At 33.4% G+C, this 18,586-nt stretch overlaps 1 protein-coding gene across 1 annotated transcript; it reads left to right on the plus strand.

The window, feature by feature from the left end:
• Positions 1-16,825: 16,825 nt before the first annotated feature.
• Positions 16,826-17,473, plus strand: LOC106712153. Its single transcript, XM_014504604.2, has 2 exons — positions 16,826-16,910; positions 16,992-17,473. The coding sequence occupies exons 1-2, from the start codon at positions 16,859-16,861 to the stop codon at positions 17,426-17,428; spliced, it is 489 nt and encodes a 162-aa protein (XP_014360090.1). The 5' UTR covers positions 16,826-16,858; the 3' UTR covers positions 17,429-17,473.
• The last annotated feature ends 1,113 nt before the right edge of the window (positions 17,474-18,586 follow it).

An 18,586-nucleotide genomic window follows, 5' to 3' on the forward strand; every position in this document is an offset into this window, starting at 1 on the left:
TAGTTGATATAAAATTATGAATGTTGTCAATAGCTTTAGATAGTGTTACTTATGACAGTCAGATTTCATGTTTATATGTATAATCTTTCAATGTAATTCACTAGTTAGCTTTCTCTAGGCAAGCAAAAATTATCGAATCGTGTCTCCACTTCTTGTTAACAAAAAAAAAAAAAATTGCCAAATTCTCAGCGTTCGCTGTAATCTGTGAATAAGTCCTCGAAGTTTTAGAGGATGAATGGACAAATGTTCTCGATTGAGAGAGGAAGAGACTCGTATCGAGCACGCTTCGCCACCTACCTATTCAGGATGTGTCGGTTATGGCGCGGCTCTAATGATCGCATCCCCGTTTGGACGTACTTTGAATTGCGACTTTTTGCTGTTTTTCTTGTTTCTGCTGCCGCTGGCTGACCGAGAACGGGATGGTGGATAACGGCGTACACAGGAAACATATCGTTCATACATTGAAAGGAAGCGGAGATGCGAATATGTCATTCATATATAAAACACACAAATTTTAAAGCGTTGTTTTGGGATTACGGACTATGAATTTATATATTATTTTAATTTGTTCTTGTTAACTATGCCCGTTAGAGATACAATACAGATTCCTGCCATTTTAATATGGTTATATTAATGTGAACGTTTATTTAATGTATGTTACTTATATTATAAATTCCTTAAAACTTTGTTTGCGACTTTAATTAAATGGAACTAGAAATCCAAAATAGATATATACGAGACCATTAATATGCGTTCCGTTTTAGGAGCAGTTAAAAAAATGAATATCTCAGCGCGTTAGATTGATGAAATGCAAATATAATTAAAAACTAAGTCCGCATTAGCTATTAAAGCGTTCTGTCCGCTTACTTATGCAAGTATTAACGCAATACATAAATGTATGTATTGCGAGAATCACATTAGTGACATTAAAATCGTCCGTGCATTCGTTAGCCGCGACTCAGTATGGCAAAATATGTGCCCCGACTCGATCTCGCCGCCCGCTCCGTATGATTTTCAGAAATGGCGACGGCATATAGGCAGTAAGGATACAATATTTTTATACGCTACGTTTTTCCTTAGTTGCTGTTTTTACGGCCATTACCGTATCTAAAGTAGGAAAATCGCTCGAGATGCTACATTCTAATGACGGCTCGCAAGCGCGCGCGTGCGCCGCTACTCTGCGCGCGCAGGGCTGTCGCGCATTCGCATCTAAGCTGAGGTATTTTAATTAAATTATAAAAATATAGGGCCGTGCTAATTATCAATATTCAATTTACAACACTGGTAGTTTCCGCAGCAGCATTAGCTGCTACGCAAATGGACTGCTCGAACCGAGCGATACTACGGCCACACAGAAAAGTTAATGGAAATACTTCCACTTCAGGCCTGGTGCTGAAGGCACAATTTTAATCCCCTCCAACCTTCTGTAGTTAGTAAAGAAAAGATATAAATTAAAACGGAATACTGACATCCGGTTGTCGCTTCTTAGTTTTACAGCTTTTACTATAAAATTACACTTAATAATTAAAATAATTGTAATTAATTAAATTCGGTAATAAGACACTAGTTTAAATTAAGGGACAGGGACAACACCATGTGTAAATACAAGAGTCCCAACAGTCGAAACTCATAGTTTACTGTAAAATGACACAGCTGGTGCCAGCCCTAACAAGTTGTGCGACAAGTTATAAGTCATACAAGTTTAAAAGGACTAAAAACGATCTCTATGAAAACTAGTAATTATTATACTTTGTTTATTTTATAAAATTTACTTGTTTTTATTGTTTACTAAATAATTAAATACTAGTCTTAATAAGTCTAGTAAAGGACTATGTCTCATGTGGAAATTAGTTATATTCAGAAAGATAAGAGTAGATCAGATTATTAGCGATGACAAATACAAAAACACGCCACTTGAATTTCTAAAGAATATTTATTTAAGCTGTGCTAAACTAGATAACTATCTAAGTGAATTGAATAGTCTCAGGTGTTGAAGTAACCAATGAGAATTGTCTTAAAATTTCCTGTCTTATAAATAGGTGGTCGTAAGTAAAAGAGAACCAGGCGAAGCGTTTAGCTCGCTAATTTGAAGGAGTCGGTGTCGGAGTACGATTGCATCTTCACGGCTTACAACAGTAAACAAATGTGTTGGGCGACGCAATTACAGCGCGCGGCGGCCGCGGCGCCGTCTCGCGCACATCGCGCTGCGCCGTCTCGCGCACATCGCGCTGCGCCGCCTCGCCCGCTCTTAGCCGGCGACCATCGCGCGCATCACGCTCGCTGCCGGCCACCGGCCCCGGACTTATGCTAATGGTCACTGTACCGCGTAAATTGGAGCTCGCTGCTAAACGAAATGCGTCCGCATCTTTATCTTATTGCTTCGCCTCGTAGTTCGACGCTTATGTACCTCATCTTCATTTCTCAACACGCAAACAACAACCCTACTGCACTCCTTTAAGGTCTATTTCCTGACTAACCATCCCGTCACGGACTCCAGTAAGCGCAGATCGGAAGACCGAATGAAATTCGAATACAAAAACTGGCGCGGGAACGAACGTGAAACCGATTAAAAGGCCACATCACGATTTTGTATGCACTTTGCACTCATTTGATCTTGTGCGAGAAGCACCGGCTACTCTGCCGAGATACTTTGCTATTCTGTTTTCAAAGATTATTTAAAGAGTGCCTTGTAATTAAAGCGAATTCATTCCTTTGTTTATTTTAAAAGTCTTTTCTGTGACTGGATTAGAAAACCGTCGGAGAAACAAAGGCTTGCTGTGTTGTAAATAATTATGTTTAAATAAGACTCTTCAGGATTATTTAGAAATTTTCAAGTGTAATATATTATTATCTTTAATCGTAATTAATGCATTAATAAAACTTTAATTAATAAACTTAATATTACTTACTTCTAGAAAAGATACACAAAACCATTCTACGAATTAAGAAATTTCTTTGGGAAATTCGATGAATTAAATAATAAATTAGAAGGTATTTTTCAGTAACAGTTTAGTCTAAATTTATATTTTGTGACTATAATAAGGTTTTTAAACACACCGACAAACAAATTAAGTCCCTCGTAATGCACGTAATTATTACCATACCTTTACAAAGCTCTATTTAAATGTAAATTATATAAAAAGTCCATTCACACGACTATACAAAGCAGGGATACTTGATATATACAAATGAAACAATTAATACAACTTTATATTAAGCAATTTGTTCCGTGTAACCGTAAATCTATAGATTTAAACATCTAGCAGCGCTGCAAGCGGAGTACTATTGCCAATTTATATTAATTAAAGCGTGTCTCGTGTAGCGAAGATTTGGGAACCGTATTTCTATTTGTCGGATTATTAAACACATTATCCGTGTACATCTATCGATCTGGTGGGCTAACGGTCTCCTAATGGACGAAATTTAATCACGACAAATCGAATGCTACCCGTTTATGAAGGCGAATGACTAAACATCTTTTTTAATACGATTCACACGTTAGCAGTTATAGTTAGTTAAGTTTTTGTGTAGACACATTTCACGGTGCGATGTATTGAAACTCTTATTATATGAAATGTGATGCCACATACCGCCTCTGATGGGATCTATTATTGTTGATCCACGGATGAATATTCAATCATCTCGCTGCTTCTAACTGATGGATTCTGTTTATAAAAAACATATCATTCGTTCCTTTTTTACAGTTCATTTATTTCATCTTATATAGCAAACAGTCGCAACGTGTCGAGACTTGTTATAATTACAATATGTATACGATTGTGTGAGACAGAAAGTTACGCAGAAACCGTTGATACTATTTTAATAAAATGGCCGCCATGAAAAAAGCAATGAATATTTACAAGCCTTGTGTATGTCAAAGTAATAAATTATACAAAAAAATAATAATAACTAAAAATGTCAAATTAAGTGTGTAAATATAAAAAAATCAGTTACGTTAAAGTAAAATGTACAAAACACAAAGTTGCAGTTGTTTTAAAGAAATTTTCCAGCAAATTACAAGTCCGTCACGTCAGTTAATTATGCAAAGAAAAGAGAATAGGTTAGTACGTCGTATCGAAACAACACGTAGTACCGTTAAAGTACGTAATTTTGTTCAATTGTCTTGCGAAGCGGACCGGCCAATAAACAATCGCTCATATTGAATGAAAGGAAATGTCCGTCTGGAAATTAGCTCGGAAACAAGAGAAAACCTTTAAAGGCGAGCCGTTTATTATATTAAAACGTTTTAAATTGTAAAAGGGGGAACGACGAAGCGACAGCTAATGTATTTGACTTGTTAGCAACTTAAAAGTATACCGTTTACGTGGACATGACTGTACGTGATGTTTGTGAAATGCGAAAATGGACTCGTCGTTTTTACTCAACTTTTTGTAACTATTTTTGCTATCTATACTTATATTTTAAAGAAGAGATATGTGCATTTTTGTTTGTAACGAATCAACTCAAAAATTACTGAACCAATTTCACAATGTCTTTTGCCATTATAAAGCTACATTATCACTAAGCAACATTACGCTATTTTTATTACTACATTTTTTTTAATTCCGCGACGAACGAAGGACGAAATCTTGGGCAAAGACTTATTCATATTTTTCCGACTTTTTAACTGGTATTTTTCCGTTGTTTAGATTTCTACGTTAAATCATTTCCAAAGGAAAATTCCAGGTGACGTTGTAATTTGGCCGCGGTGTTCGCGGCAGATGACGGCGTTTTGGATGGATAGATAGCAGATAGCTGATGGCTGCACGCGACCAGAAACCCAATGAGTTCTGAAACGGGCGTAACATTCAAATTGCAAAACGCCCGCGCCTGTTCGTATCAAATGTTGTTTTATAGCTAATTCCCAAATTCGGTTATGGCCTATAAACGATCCGCTGGAATAATTTAAATGCGAACCCGCCTGTATAATGTTCGTACTTTACCCCGAAATTAGGTATTTGTATGTGAAATGCGTTTTGAAATAGGGATTCCCTTTCGACTTTTATTTCTTGCACGGGAGGGATTCCGCGGGACTTGGAAATACGCTTCATTAAGTAGACGTTGCCGGACGATTTTACCTGGAATCATTTCCACTTATCGATCTTTATTTAATGTTTTAATTCGAACCGTAATTAAATGTTTAAAATTTATTACCTAATCGGAGCATGTTTTGTTTGTACCAATACATAGCTAATAGCTAATACCTGTAATTACAACATAAATCTTTTACTCGTATTAATTGGTTAAACAATGTAATGTAATGAAGAATGAAGTAATGAAATTATGCTGTTGTTATTTTCATCTTTACAATCTTTATTTATAAAAGTTATTGTTCATATTAATAAAAACATCATATACATATGTAGTATAACTTAATAGCAAGTACACTTGTCCGTAATGTTGGCTGATAGCCACGAATTTTGTATAAATATAATTAAAAGTCGTGACTTGAGAAGAGTTTAGTATAAAATAGTCAGGAACTGCAAAAGGAAAACTTGCCTTTAAGACAATTTAAATACCTTAACGTATTGAATAAAAGCTAATTTTACATTATTACATCTTTGCTTTGGTTAGAATTTAATAGTATTATCATCTCAATTAGGTATGGATAATGTTGTGTTTTATTAATTTATTTAAATTAAATTTTTCTTGAAATTAAGTAAGAATATTTTTTAGAATAATTTGACTTACTATGAGCGATTTAAAAATCTATTCTAAGCCAAGCTATATCTATATCTAATTCATCAGATTAATGCTGTAATATTGTGTAATCGTTCTTTGCTATAAACAACTAAAGTGTATTGCTGTCAATCAGGCGGAGTAAACAATTACGTGCATTAGACGGTGCGCTCGTCATTCGGAGGAGCGTCGTTAAATACACGCCAATAGCAGGCCGTGTGAATAGTGGACCCAGGCATTAGCGCAAAGCAATTTCGCAAATAAAACAATAATGATAGTGGCCGGTATAACGTTTCCTTTAATTTTATCTATCGGAGTCGTGAAGCGCGCGTCCGACGCCTCATGTTCTCCGATTCTAAAGCTGCGTTAATCTAAAACACGCCACGGTACGTTGTTTATTGTTTTTAGTTGCATTGAAAAATTGCATTGTTATTTAACTGATACTTTATAACCAATTTATACTTTTATCACAAGTCATGTTTTTATCGAGCATCGGTGGCTCAGGGGTTAATCACTTGACCTTTAATTTACATGTCCTGGGTTCAAATCCCGCCATGTACTAATGTGTTTTTAGATTTTCGATTTATATTTAAACGATGTTCTTACGATTTAGGAAAACATTGCGATGCAACCTGCACATATCTGCGAAGAAATTCAAAGATATGTCTGCTCGAGTCCCTCAGTGGGGACGTATAGTGAGCTAATGATGATATTTTTAAAATAATTGAAGAACAAATTACAATTGCATATGATGATATTGCTCTAAAGCGCTTTATTTGCTTTAATTTAATGACGATTCCATATTCTCTATTGTTTGCTGTATCCTGGTGTCTCTGACTATGTTTTCCAACAAAATAAATGTCAGTATCATTAAACTGGGACAATATTATTTTTCTGAGAAATGAAAGAACTACACAGTTTATAGATACAATAGAATTATAGATAAAGTTAAGGCAATATACCACGTATAAAGCATTGTCTAATGGCAATCGAAGGCCGGCGGCGACCATGTCAACCGGACAAGCCGCGTCAAACGTCGCCGTCCCTCACCCATCAGTTCTGCTCATTGCACTCTTGCACAATTCACAATCATTGTGTTTCTTCAATGTAGACGTGCACTGATAGACCCAATCTTCTTGATAGGTAAATTAATGTAAATACACAGTTGGTTTTTACTATTTTACTGCTAAACTGCTTATGCGAGTGGAGGCACCATTTGATTCAACGCATGCTTAGTACAATTTACAAATTCAAATTATTGCAATTAATAACCAAGTTAAAATCAGTAGTTAAGTCGGTTATTAAAGTCATAACTTTTTTTTTAATATTCATATTTTAAATATTTGATACAATAGTATGTTATATGGATTATGGTCAAACGTGTTTCGTATATAGCGAACGCTCCTTGTGACCCACATCGGTATTTCGTTATTTTAAATATGTGATATAAAAGTTGTTGTCAACTACGGAATATATTTGTACTTATAAGGATCTAATCATTATAACGACATGACTTAATGCAGTACTTGCTGTAGAGAATTTATGGAAAACTAGACATTGAAGAAATAATATAGAAAAAGGAAGAAACGAATGAATAGCCTAACCATCATTTTGTTACATCATTTTTTAATGTAGGGAAAGAAAATAGTTCCATATATTTCCGAAATATGGACAGGTTTTTGTATTTCCGGTCAGGCAATGTAATATGTTTATATACTCGTCTCAACCGATAACTTGCTTAAAATCTCATTTATCAAAGCTTCCGGTTTCATATTAAATAATCCAATGCCACAGCGCTATTATACAGTTTATTAAGATTTTATCAAGATTAGATAATGAAAATAACATTTCAAATAACAGAAACGCTTATAGGAACTCAAAATATTGAAACAGAAGTATGTTTCAAATTGAGTGGGTTCGTTTATTTAATTGGAATCGAATTCAGTGAATATTTCTAACAGATTAAGCAAAAAACCATCAATTCTGTACTAAAATAATAATATAACTAAACTGTGATTCACTTAATATTTTATTCTCTTGAAATATATTGGAACTGTTTTTGAATAATTATTTAAAGAAAACTTGTTCACTATTCAAAGACAGTCGTTCTATGATAAGCTTTTAACGATGAATAAGAAGTTATACAGCTTAATAAAGAAAAAGAAAATACTTTTTGAAAAGAAAAAAAAACATACATATTATTGTTCAGTAAGTAAATTATTTATGAGTTATGGCAAATTGTTGATTTAAGATATCAGAATGTAATAATCGAAAACAATAATAAAAACAAATTAATTTGTAGCACGCAATGTAACCACTCCACTTAGGCTTACCGATTACTCTATATTAAATCGGATAACATCAAGTTATTTTCGATGGTATTGTTATCAAAATAATTAATTGCTTTTTTAAAGATTATAATCTAATAGATCCTTTATTGGTTGTTATGTTTCCTCAATAGACATGATATAAAATGATATAAGGCAATATTGACAGAAGAGGGTAATTTTAACGTACCCCGCTGGGATAAGTGAAGGCAGCGGGCGCGGAAGTGGGCACGTCCGGCGCCATGCGTCGCTTCCTCTCGCCGACTGTCGTCACTTCCGTTTCCGTACGATCATGTCGGTGTACATGACGTAGTGTAACGGTCCGCCCCTTTCCTTGCGATGTTTTCCTAAGTATCGAGCTTTGATCTTGCAATTTATTTGCTTGTCAAATTCAGGAAAAGGCCACGCGACGCACCGTGCCACGTCTCAATAGGCGTAATAAATCTTAATCGAACAATGCATCTCTGCTTACTTATTAACTGACTTGCAATAAATATTTAGTTTTATAGTTAATGTTAAGAAAAGTATTATTGTTATTTTGTACTGAAAAACACATAAATTTGTTGTCTTTTTTTACAAGTTTATAAGTACTAACTACATTACATTTCTAAGATAAAAGTGCAAATAGATCGTCAAAATATCGGAATTGAAAACAACATTTAAGTATATTGAGGTTTCAATAAGTTAATTTGTTGATGAGAAGATTCGTAGATTAGTGATAAAATTAAGACGCGTGAAATAGACTGACGTATGAGACGAAATAGTGGAAAGGACAAGTGAGGATTATTAATCTGATGCATCATGTGATAAGGCGATGGCCAGTGCAGCTCTCCCGGCCCGGCGGCGGCGGTACAACATGTGGACAATCTTTCACGCTCATCTGTGAGCTCACCCTTTTATTGATCGAGGGTAAATTGATATATTAATATAGACATACCCACGTTATTATTTCAATAACCATTTAAATAAGTTTTTGTCTTAAAATTGTATACTCGTATATGGTAGATAACAATATTTTAAGTTTCCCAATCTTTATTAAGTTCAATTTAGTGTTTGCAAGATTTTATTTATAACAATTATCATAATAAAATACAATAAAATCTTGACCATAATGAGGTCAAGAGTAAGCTATTGCGGTACTGTCGGTATTTTACCAGTGAAAGTATTTTTAAGATAATAAAAATTTTAATTTGTTTTTTGTCAACTTTAATTGTTAACTTATGAAGTTTGTCGTTTGTATTTTCACGTGTTTACTAAAAAAAGGAATGTAATTTGTTAACCATAAAAGTTAATTCGATGAGAATGATATTTTTATATTTACCTATAATGAATTTAAAAGATGTCCAATATACTAAAAATAGCTTTTTGGGAACGACTTATATGCAAGGAAATAAAGATGCATGTCCTTGTTATGTCTTTCTACCGCTGATTAGAGTCCAGGGCGCGAGGGTGCAGGGAAGAGAGCGTGAAATTGTCTGCTCACTTCTGTAAATATAATTTCGGCGACAAAAGGACTATAAATGATATAGTCAGGGTCGGCAGTGCAAGTGCGTGTCGCACTTCTCGTTACACGAGTTTAAAAAATTATCTCATTCCCTGGCGAGGGGCGATCACGTTTGAATTTGTCAATTCTCTTTAATTTATTCAACGTTTTTATTAAAACAATATTGTTTATGTTTTGGTGTTTCATATCTACTACAAGGTTACACATTTTATAAAAATTAAGAGTACAGTTTTGATAAAAAAAAACATAAGTTGCAAAATGACATACAAGCTTGATTGCAAAAAAGATGTAAAATATTATTCGGGAATAAATATGTCTTGAATTAATGTTATTTCAAAATTAAAAGTATTTTAAAGTTTTAGTTCTATAATTTCTATTACCTTTTTTATTATTAATTAGTTAACCATTGTTACACAAATACACATTGAACTGTTAACTTTTTGTCCGGAGTTGATTAATTAAAGTTTTACATTAACTAAGTACAATTATTAATGGTAATAACAAAATACTTTACGGCTGACTTTATTGTACAAATGCTTCACTTTGTGACTAATGGATTCGCGTAACAAATAAAATTAAAATGTAAATAGAAGATCTGCACAATGCTAATAATAAATTTCTCCATTTTAATAACTGTAACAGTGCGCGAGGGGAACTTCTGGCCTGTTAAGTCAATACAACACTTCCATTACTCCTAATTAAATTCCTTGGGGAGCGAGATGAAGTTTTTGTGCTCCGCAGACAAAGATCTCCAAGTCACTGCTCATGAAACATATTTTTAAGTAAAAGTATTTATTTCTTTTTACCTAAAGTGTTAAAATATAATTTAAGTAGTTGTTTATTATTGTGTTTGTTATATACCAATAAAATTTGGAATCTTATATAAGTAATATACCATAGTCGTCAATCACTTTGATTCATAATAATAAGCTTTTATTGTAATTAATTAACACGTGTATTAAAGCACAAGCAGGGGATGATGTGCACAAATAATTTAAAATTCCAATAAGCTATGTGACAGATTGCAAGTGCACAGCGCGAGCGCGGGCGCGGGCGTGACGCGGTAGCTGTTAATATTTTACGGAATTAATCATTATAATCCTTGCAGCAAACAAGTCGCCCCCGAGACCCGGCGGCGAGAACAATATAATGAAGTTGTCATTTTTTAGCCTGCACAGGGGAGGCTGGAGGAAATCCAAATTGAATCATGCGGCGAGGGAATTGTGCTATTATGTTATTAAACAGAGGAGGGCAGGACCCCGCGTGAGTTATTTTTTGTCCGGAGGGCGAAGAGACAGTTAACAGTTTTCACAATAAAATTATGATATAATTTGACAGGACAAAAGCGTTTCGCTGCATTGGAATTATCAACAGCTGCGTCAATACGATTATAAAGTAAAGAAAGAAGGGTAAAGTATAAAAAGTAGTTCAATCTGTAGTTTTACTTAATACCACTTATCCATTTGACTTCTTATTTAATATGCTAAAGAGACATAGGTCAGAAATTACTCGGCAAATCATATAATGAGACTTGGGTAAAATATATGTTCATAATGTTTTAGATCAAATGTGAATAAAGTTATTCTTTATTCGCAATATTAATTGAAATAAAATTTTATAATTAAATATTATATTCCAAAAAAGTAATTACAAACTTTCTTACATAATTTTAATTAATATAATGTTGATAGACTGTAGTGCATACTCTATATTTACATTTACAATAGTATAATTCTATATAACACTCAAAGAGCTAAGAGTGAAATGAAGGCTTTTATCCATATGTCAGAGAGAGTACTTACAGCGGCTTATTGTCACCCCCGCTGGAGAATTTGATAAAGCGTGTGCGAATATTAACAAAAGGAATATCTTGTTAAATTGATATTGTGACGTTGTACACGCAAATTTCAGTCTAAACAGTATGAGGGAAGAGATCATAAGGCGTATAATTGATTACATTCTTAAGGAAGGTTACGTCATTTCTATAAAATGGGCGTGAAATTGTCTCCGTTGGAAAATGTGTAATTCAAAGGGGAAGATTAAAATATTATCCATGTTAAGTAAATATTCAAATGAATATTTTCCGTGTTAGACAACAATGAGCGTGCAGAGGGAGAGGTGTCGTAATTTGATAGATACCTATATACAAAACGGTCGCTTCGTTAAGGGAGATCATATAAATTATGAGAGCGATTTTTATATCTGATGTAATATTTTTTTGTAGGTTCTTATCGATAATTTATCTACAGATGTATTTTGGTTTAAGACATATGAGTAACAATGGTGTGATGTTTGAATTGATAGTATAAGAAAGGAATTGAACTTTCAATTTAGACCTAAACAGCTGAAAACATGTTTAAGTCGCTTCTAAAGTTCTTTTCTCACTAGACGTTTTTTAATACTGAAGCTTCTTTATCGTACGTGAAAAATAAAAATATTATGGATCTGTCTTACACGTGAAAATAGTTATTGAAGTACGAACAAAAAATTCTAAGTTACGAATATACGTTTCCCTACAATTGCAATCGATTGGCAGATTTTATATCTCGTATTTATCAATCGCTTTATTGTTTGACGACATGAATATTATCTTAGCAAGTGAGAGTAAGTGCATTTGGCAACAATGTGTCATGTAAATTATACACTTGCACCCCCGGTCTGTGCGCTCGCGCTGCCTCCCGGGACCTGCGCCTATTGTTATAATAAAATGCCATCTAAGAGTGCGTAGTGTACACCCACACGAAATGCTTACACTACAGGAAATTATTTTTAGTTTTACCATCTTATGATAAAATATTTATATGAAGAAATGTAGATAACGTTTAAAGCTAAATATAATAGTTGAAAACGAGAATGATTAAGTATACCAATAACATTAGCGGACTTCGACAATCATACCGGTGTAATATAGTGTGAAATATTCTTTGACCTATTTTGCTGCTACTTTTATCCTATTTGATTATTACTTTAGTATATATTTTATCGTATGCAACTACATACCTCTATATTAAATTTAATTAAAAAGGCGACTTAAATTATGATTTTACATGCATTGAAAATTCGACCGTAGAAGTGCAAAGATTGCCTCCGGGTGTACACGTGAGGGCGTTACATGTTTATATGTTTATTTTAATACGCGTGTCGCGCGTATAATACGGAATTTATTACGGCACGACCCTCGTCCGGATTAATGCGATACGGAAGATTTGAATTCAGAGCATTAACTTGGATTGGTACGTTCAGTGAGGAGGGGGACCTGAAGAAACTGATGGATAAATACACCCAGTTAATGTCTAAATGATTAATGTTACATATTATATTTCAGTAGATCATATTAATATAGTAAAGAGGTCTTCACACCTCCATAATACAACTAATGCTGTAATATAACATGAATTAATCAAAGATGGAAGATACCAAAACAAATTTATATTTTTATTTTTTTACTATGTACTTATTAGACGAAACTTTTAAGAAAATGATCTTGAGGTGTATTTCCAATTGGTTCAAAATTTAGTATTTTTACGTAATATCTCGGTCTCATTTTAAACATATTTTTGGAATTAATTAATCTGTTAGGAGTTAGCTAGCTATTTGTTCTGTATAGCTGTGTAATTGTTTTTTACATCAGTGAGCAGCTCTCGTGATCGGTATTTATCGTATTGGTTTCTTTCACTTCTGATCTTGTTTTAAGGATCGAGCACTACGGATGCGCAATGATTTACGACTACTAATAACGGGAAAAACTGGCTATAATCTATTTTCATTCGTATACAAATCGGTTGAACAGAAAACCATAAAACACCCCACACAAAGAATCTTTATGTAAACATAACAAACATAAAAATCGTTATATCTGTTGTTTTAAGTCATTTCGAAAGTCATTAATTACAAAGCATTGCTTGCATTGTGTCCAGCTTGCCTGGATCTATAATATACTATCATATAGCCTACGGATGGAAATAGACATTTCCTGTACATATGTAACTCAGCGCTGGACAGCTGGACACGATACCCGATATGCACTAATTGTTGCATTAACTGATTCGATTTAATAGCATCACATATTCCCCAAATGTAGAGTTCCAACAACAGATATTCAAATGCTTTATTTTATCACTTTAAGAGGTACTAGAGCCAACAAAATGTTATAAGACATTATGAACGTCTAATTTTAATTAAAAAAGGAGAAGGTTCCTAATTCATCTACACGTATTTTAAGCCAAGTAGCTTTGTATCTAGAATCTATATATGTATGTTGTGGATGTTTCTTTAACCAAATTTTAACATATTGCATTGTTACTTTCATAATTTACTATACTACTGAAATGTTAAATAAAATTTTCACGGTTTATTCAACGTATACATAAATTAATATATACATAACGTTCCTCAATATACATAAATTGCCAAAATCGATTAGTCTTCGTAAATATGTACGAAGCCCTGAACAATAAAAAGACAATTAAAAGAAAGTTGGTGACTTCGCTCGGTACAAACAAATTTAATTAACATGGCTTGATCCAAGAGAGACAAATAGTCTAAGTAAAATTTATGTATCGGAATCAAATTCAATTTCGTCTTTGCATTTTTTACTCGATTTTTTACGGGCATGTTATTTTAACGTTTATAGGGTAAGGAAAATGTGGATATGCCGGAATATCATTGCATGGAATTACAGTTCTGTCAGTTTACTTCATAATTATGTTTTTGTATACGAGTACATCTATCTATATATATATATATAAAAGAAAGTCGTGTTACTTACACTATTTATAACTCAAGATCGGTCGAACTGATTTATCTGAAAATTTATGGGGAGGTAGCTTAGAACTAGGAGACGGACATAGGAACTTTTTTTATCTTGTGTGCATTTTTTTTATTCCGCGCGGACGGAGTCGCGGGTAAAAGCTAGTATATCAATATAATTTACCTCTAAGACTGCCATGTAACATAATCGGAAAAGCGTTCTGTTGTAACGATATAAAGGAAAAATAACAATATGTATTTGTGTTCAATACTTTAAGCAAATATCATTATATTTTTGGAATGCTTAATTTAATACACAAATAACAGGTAGGTTACGGTGAAATTTAAATTTATCAATAGCCACGAGCCACACATTATTGGTGTAAGAAACAAATAATGGTCGACCGTACTTCGTCACTTTTATTTCTTTCGATCTGTGAAATTTGTTTTCTTACAGGATTTTTCTAATCTTCTTTAGCATCGTTTATATTGATTATAGCGTTCCTCCCACCTAATTTATATTCAGCTAGTGTTTTTTCATCACGCTTTGTGCTTAATATCGCAATTTGTACCGTAGTTGGCGTAAGCCGAGGGGACCTGTCACCTTACTCGCGGACATTCCGTCTTTCTCTCGTGGACCCGTTTTATTGCTCGCTTACGCATACATAAGTAACGTTAACTTTTATATAAACACATAGATTATGCTAGTCTCTGCTAGTGTATATGAACAAAATGAGTGTACCGTATCTAACGGTGTCACAATAAATGTACGTTCTATTTACATAATTATGTGTTGTGTTTTACATGTTTCATGCGTGGATGTGTTTTGCATTTTTTTTATCATTCATTAGTAATCTAAAAAAAATTAAATAAAAACTAGATAAATAAGTTTCTATGTGATTGTGATTTCCCCTTATTTCATGTAGTATCACTATTATTTTTTGACGTTTACTATAAATTTCACTAATATTTAGATGGACTAATTTTTAGATAGATGGATGTTTGTTAGAAGGTATCTCCAGAACCGTTGCATGGAACTCGATGAAATTTAGTGTAGATGTAGAACACAGTCTGGAAGAACACAGAGGCTACTAATTATTTTTTTATTCCTCATTATAATGATTAAAACTTTTGATTAATTTATTGTCTTTTGTTTAGTTATAAACAAAGAAATCGATTGTTCAGTAAAAGTAATTATGGATCCACGTTTGTTCGATGTTCTGAGTTGGTCATCGTTTGAATAAAATTATGTCGATGTCATAACGTTCTTCATAAGAATGTCAACCATAAAGGTTGCGGTTTTTGCAGACGCCGCCGCTCATGTCTGCCGTTCGGTACGAGCTGCAGACAAACGCGAGACGAATTCATTACGCTTACGGCGGTCCTACTTTTGTATATCATTCAAATATTGTTTATATTCAGAAAAAAACTAGAAGTTTTATTTTCCCGACTTCTCTAATTCTATTTGAATTTGTAGATACGATGAAAGTGGAAAACTAACTACGTCATTGAATGTGTGTCATCTAAAATCAATACATTTTTCTCTAAGTTGTAAAAACATAGGTGGTTAATATCTTGTAAAATAAAGATAATTCTTTTTTTGAAATTGAAAATGAAAACCGCATCAAAAAGATGTTGATGTAAAAGTTTCAAAACTTGTAATCATAAATTGTTAAATAATTATGTTTTTAAAAATAAACAGTTTAACTAATAAAATTATGATTAAATAACAGGCCGAGAGCCCTTGCGAGACTTGCAAGATAGGGCCAGAGATCTCGACGCGATCTGCAAAAATCCCTATTCAGGATTTTGATCGGCTTAAAAACTATGGCGCCGCGGATCAATTAGTTCCAAGTAATAAACAAAGAAAATATTCGAGTTATGAAAAGAATTCGGTCCGCAGAAACTTCTTTCGCTACATCAATCAAAATCATACTGATAATGAAATCATCATTTGGGTGGCCATAGAGAAGTTCGTTCGGAGAATTGTGGGCCGGCTCCGATCTGCACCGTCGTCATTATCACATTCCTGATTTATTAATTAGACGTTAGATGCCGGAGCCCTCGAGACAGACGATGCAAATGTTTTGAATAGAATTAACGTAATGCCATCAGGTAAAGCTCTTATGATGTCCGGCTTTCAAAATGACATGGACTTTTTACGAACCTTTCATTTAAGCCACTGACTCAATAATTAGAAAACAGTTTGTTATAGTATGTATATTATTACCATAGCTTTTATTATTACGATAGTTTACTTCTTTTTCGTAGTTTGTCACACAAGTTCGTGTACATCTAGTCAGTATGAACTAACCATCATATCAAATAGAATCAGTTTGTAAAATAGCTTACAGCTTTCGGTTTGTAAAATACGTATTTTTCTATAATTATATTAATTGTAATCTGTTATTTGCAATTAATATCTCTTTAAAATGTAATTGCGAATGGTCTCAATTGCACTATCACTTGATAAGCGTAAATTTAATTATTATTTCATGAACTGTTAATTAAAAATGTTAATTGGCGTGCATATCGCAGGTAATTATTAATATTTTGTATTGCAATTCGAAATGGACAGGGTTCAGAGTTTAAATTTAAAATGATTTATTTCATGTTGTTCTTCACATGTGCAATTGCGTACTCCAGTGATGGTATGTTTGTATATAACGTTTTTCATTCATAATAGTTGATATTATTTACTTTATTTAATGTTAAATTTTTAATCTTTGTAGATGAATCAATTCGAAAACATTACGGATTGAGTTTCCACAATCATTGCTCGGACTACATAAAGAGTTTCAAATGTATGACGACGTGCAAAATGATGGGCTTCCAGATATTCCGAATGAATTTCAAATGTAAATGCTCGTGTCATGATATGAAGACTACTACTATAGTGCCTTATTTCAAATGGAGGACTAATGGAACTACTAAAACTGTACCAAAGACACAAAGCCCCCGTCTTTATGATATTATAGGCATAGAAACAGTAACGACACAAGGGTACACGGGTAACGTGACGTGCCCGACGTTCTATTACCCAACAACGTCACCTACTGACACAAAAAGTCAAAATTCCACTTCAGATTCAAATAATTCAACGAGTGCTAGTGGAACAGGAGCGGGCACTGGAGGCGAGGGTACAACAATAAATGCCCCCACCACATAGGCCTATCAAAAACTACGAATGTAAAATAATTTGTAAATCATATCTAATCGCATATAATATAGGTATAATATAAAATATTTTAGTTTATTTTTTACATTAGTTCCTTCTTTGGTATTATTAAATATCTTATAATGCCGATTAAAAGAAGATTATTATAACTCTCATTAGAACTTTTTAATATCAATACAGGATTATTCTGAAGTGAAAAAAGTGGCTAGGATTGCACGAAATAGAAATCCACAATGATCAAGGTTACCATCTTTCATCATAACGCCGCAATATTTGTAAACGTTCTTAACCTTAGTGGCCGACAACGCTCTGATGTTGCGGATTTCATTGGGCGTCGATGATCACCTCGGTGTTCCTGCCGCTTGTTTGTCCCCTTATCTTATGAAAAAAACAATGGTCCATAATACCCCTCAGCTAATTAATCTGATGTTGTTTTTGCTAGAATGGTTCTGCTCAACGTACTGTCACTTTTCAGAAGACGGGCTTATATATCGTCCCGTCTAAAAGTATACTTCTATTAACTCCTTTTAAGTATCTGAAATCTATACAAATCATTTTCCCCTTTTCATTCTTTCCTTTTTAAATGTATACCTTCCCTAACCAACATAAATGTAGATAAATCATTTTTATGTTCATAATGCCTAATTGGAGCGGTATTTTAACGGTTGACGAGACACTAATTATATTGTCGTAATAATATTTTCAACCAGACACTCGTGTTCATATAGATATATTCGATGTATACACTGATTACACCCTGTAAAGTGTCGTAGTGCAAACGTACCTTTATGTCCACTGAAATTATCGTAAACTTTTATGCGTTATAGTTTGATAATTAAAGATACTAAATATTACTTGATTAATTACATTCTAGGTTTATAACATCGGTTAATTAAGTGTTAAATGAAAAGATTTATTGCACGTGCATTTTACGTTAAAACTCGGAAATGGGGACATTGTTGATGTTATTTATTTGGACATCAATTAATTGTGTAGCATGTAGTGAACTCAGATCTACAGTAGGTAAGGAATTATTTACTTCTTACTGTTATTATCCGTATAAAGAAACCGTATGAACAAAGCGTATTTAGTAGTTCCGGAGTTGATGTACTAGATACTATAATGGGTCTTTGCCTTGATCTTTCGATA

The sequence above is a fragment of the Papilio machaon genome, chromosome 1 (assembly GCF_912999745.1).
Source record: "Papilio machaon chromosome 1, ilPapMach1.1, whole genome shotgun sequence".
Classification (NCBI taxonomy): domain Eukaryota; kingdom Metazoa; phylum Arthropoda; class Insecta; order Lepidoptera; family Papilionidae; genus Papilio; species Papilio machaon.

What these genes read in the sequence shown, in the direction of transcription:
- LOC106712153 (XM_014504604.2), top strand. Translation starts at nt 16,859, where the DNA reads ATGATTTATTTCATGTTGTTCTTCACATGTGCAATTGCGTACTCCAGT. An exon ending in AATTGCGTACTCCAGTGATG is followed by an intron (nt 16,911 to 16,991) that starts GTATGTTTGTAT and finishes TAATCTTTGTAG; the next exon opens with ATGAATCAATTCGAAAACAT.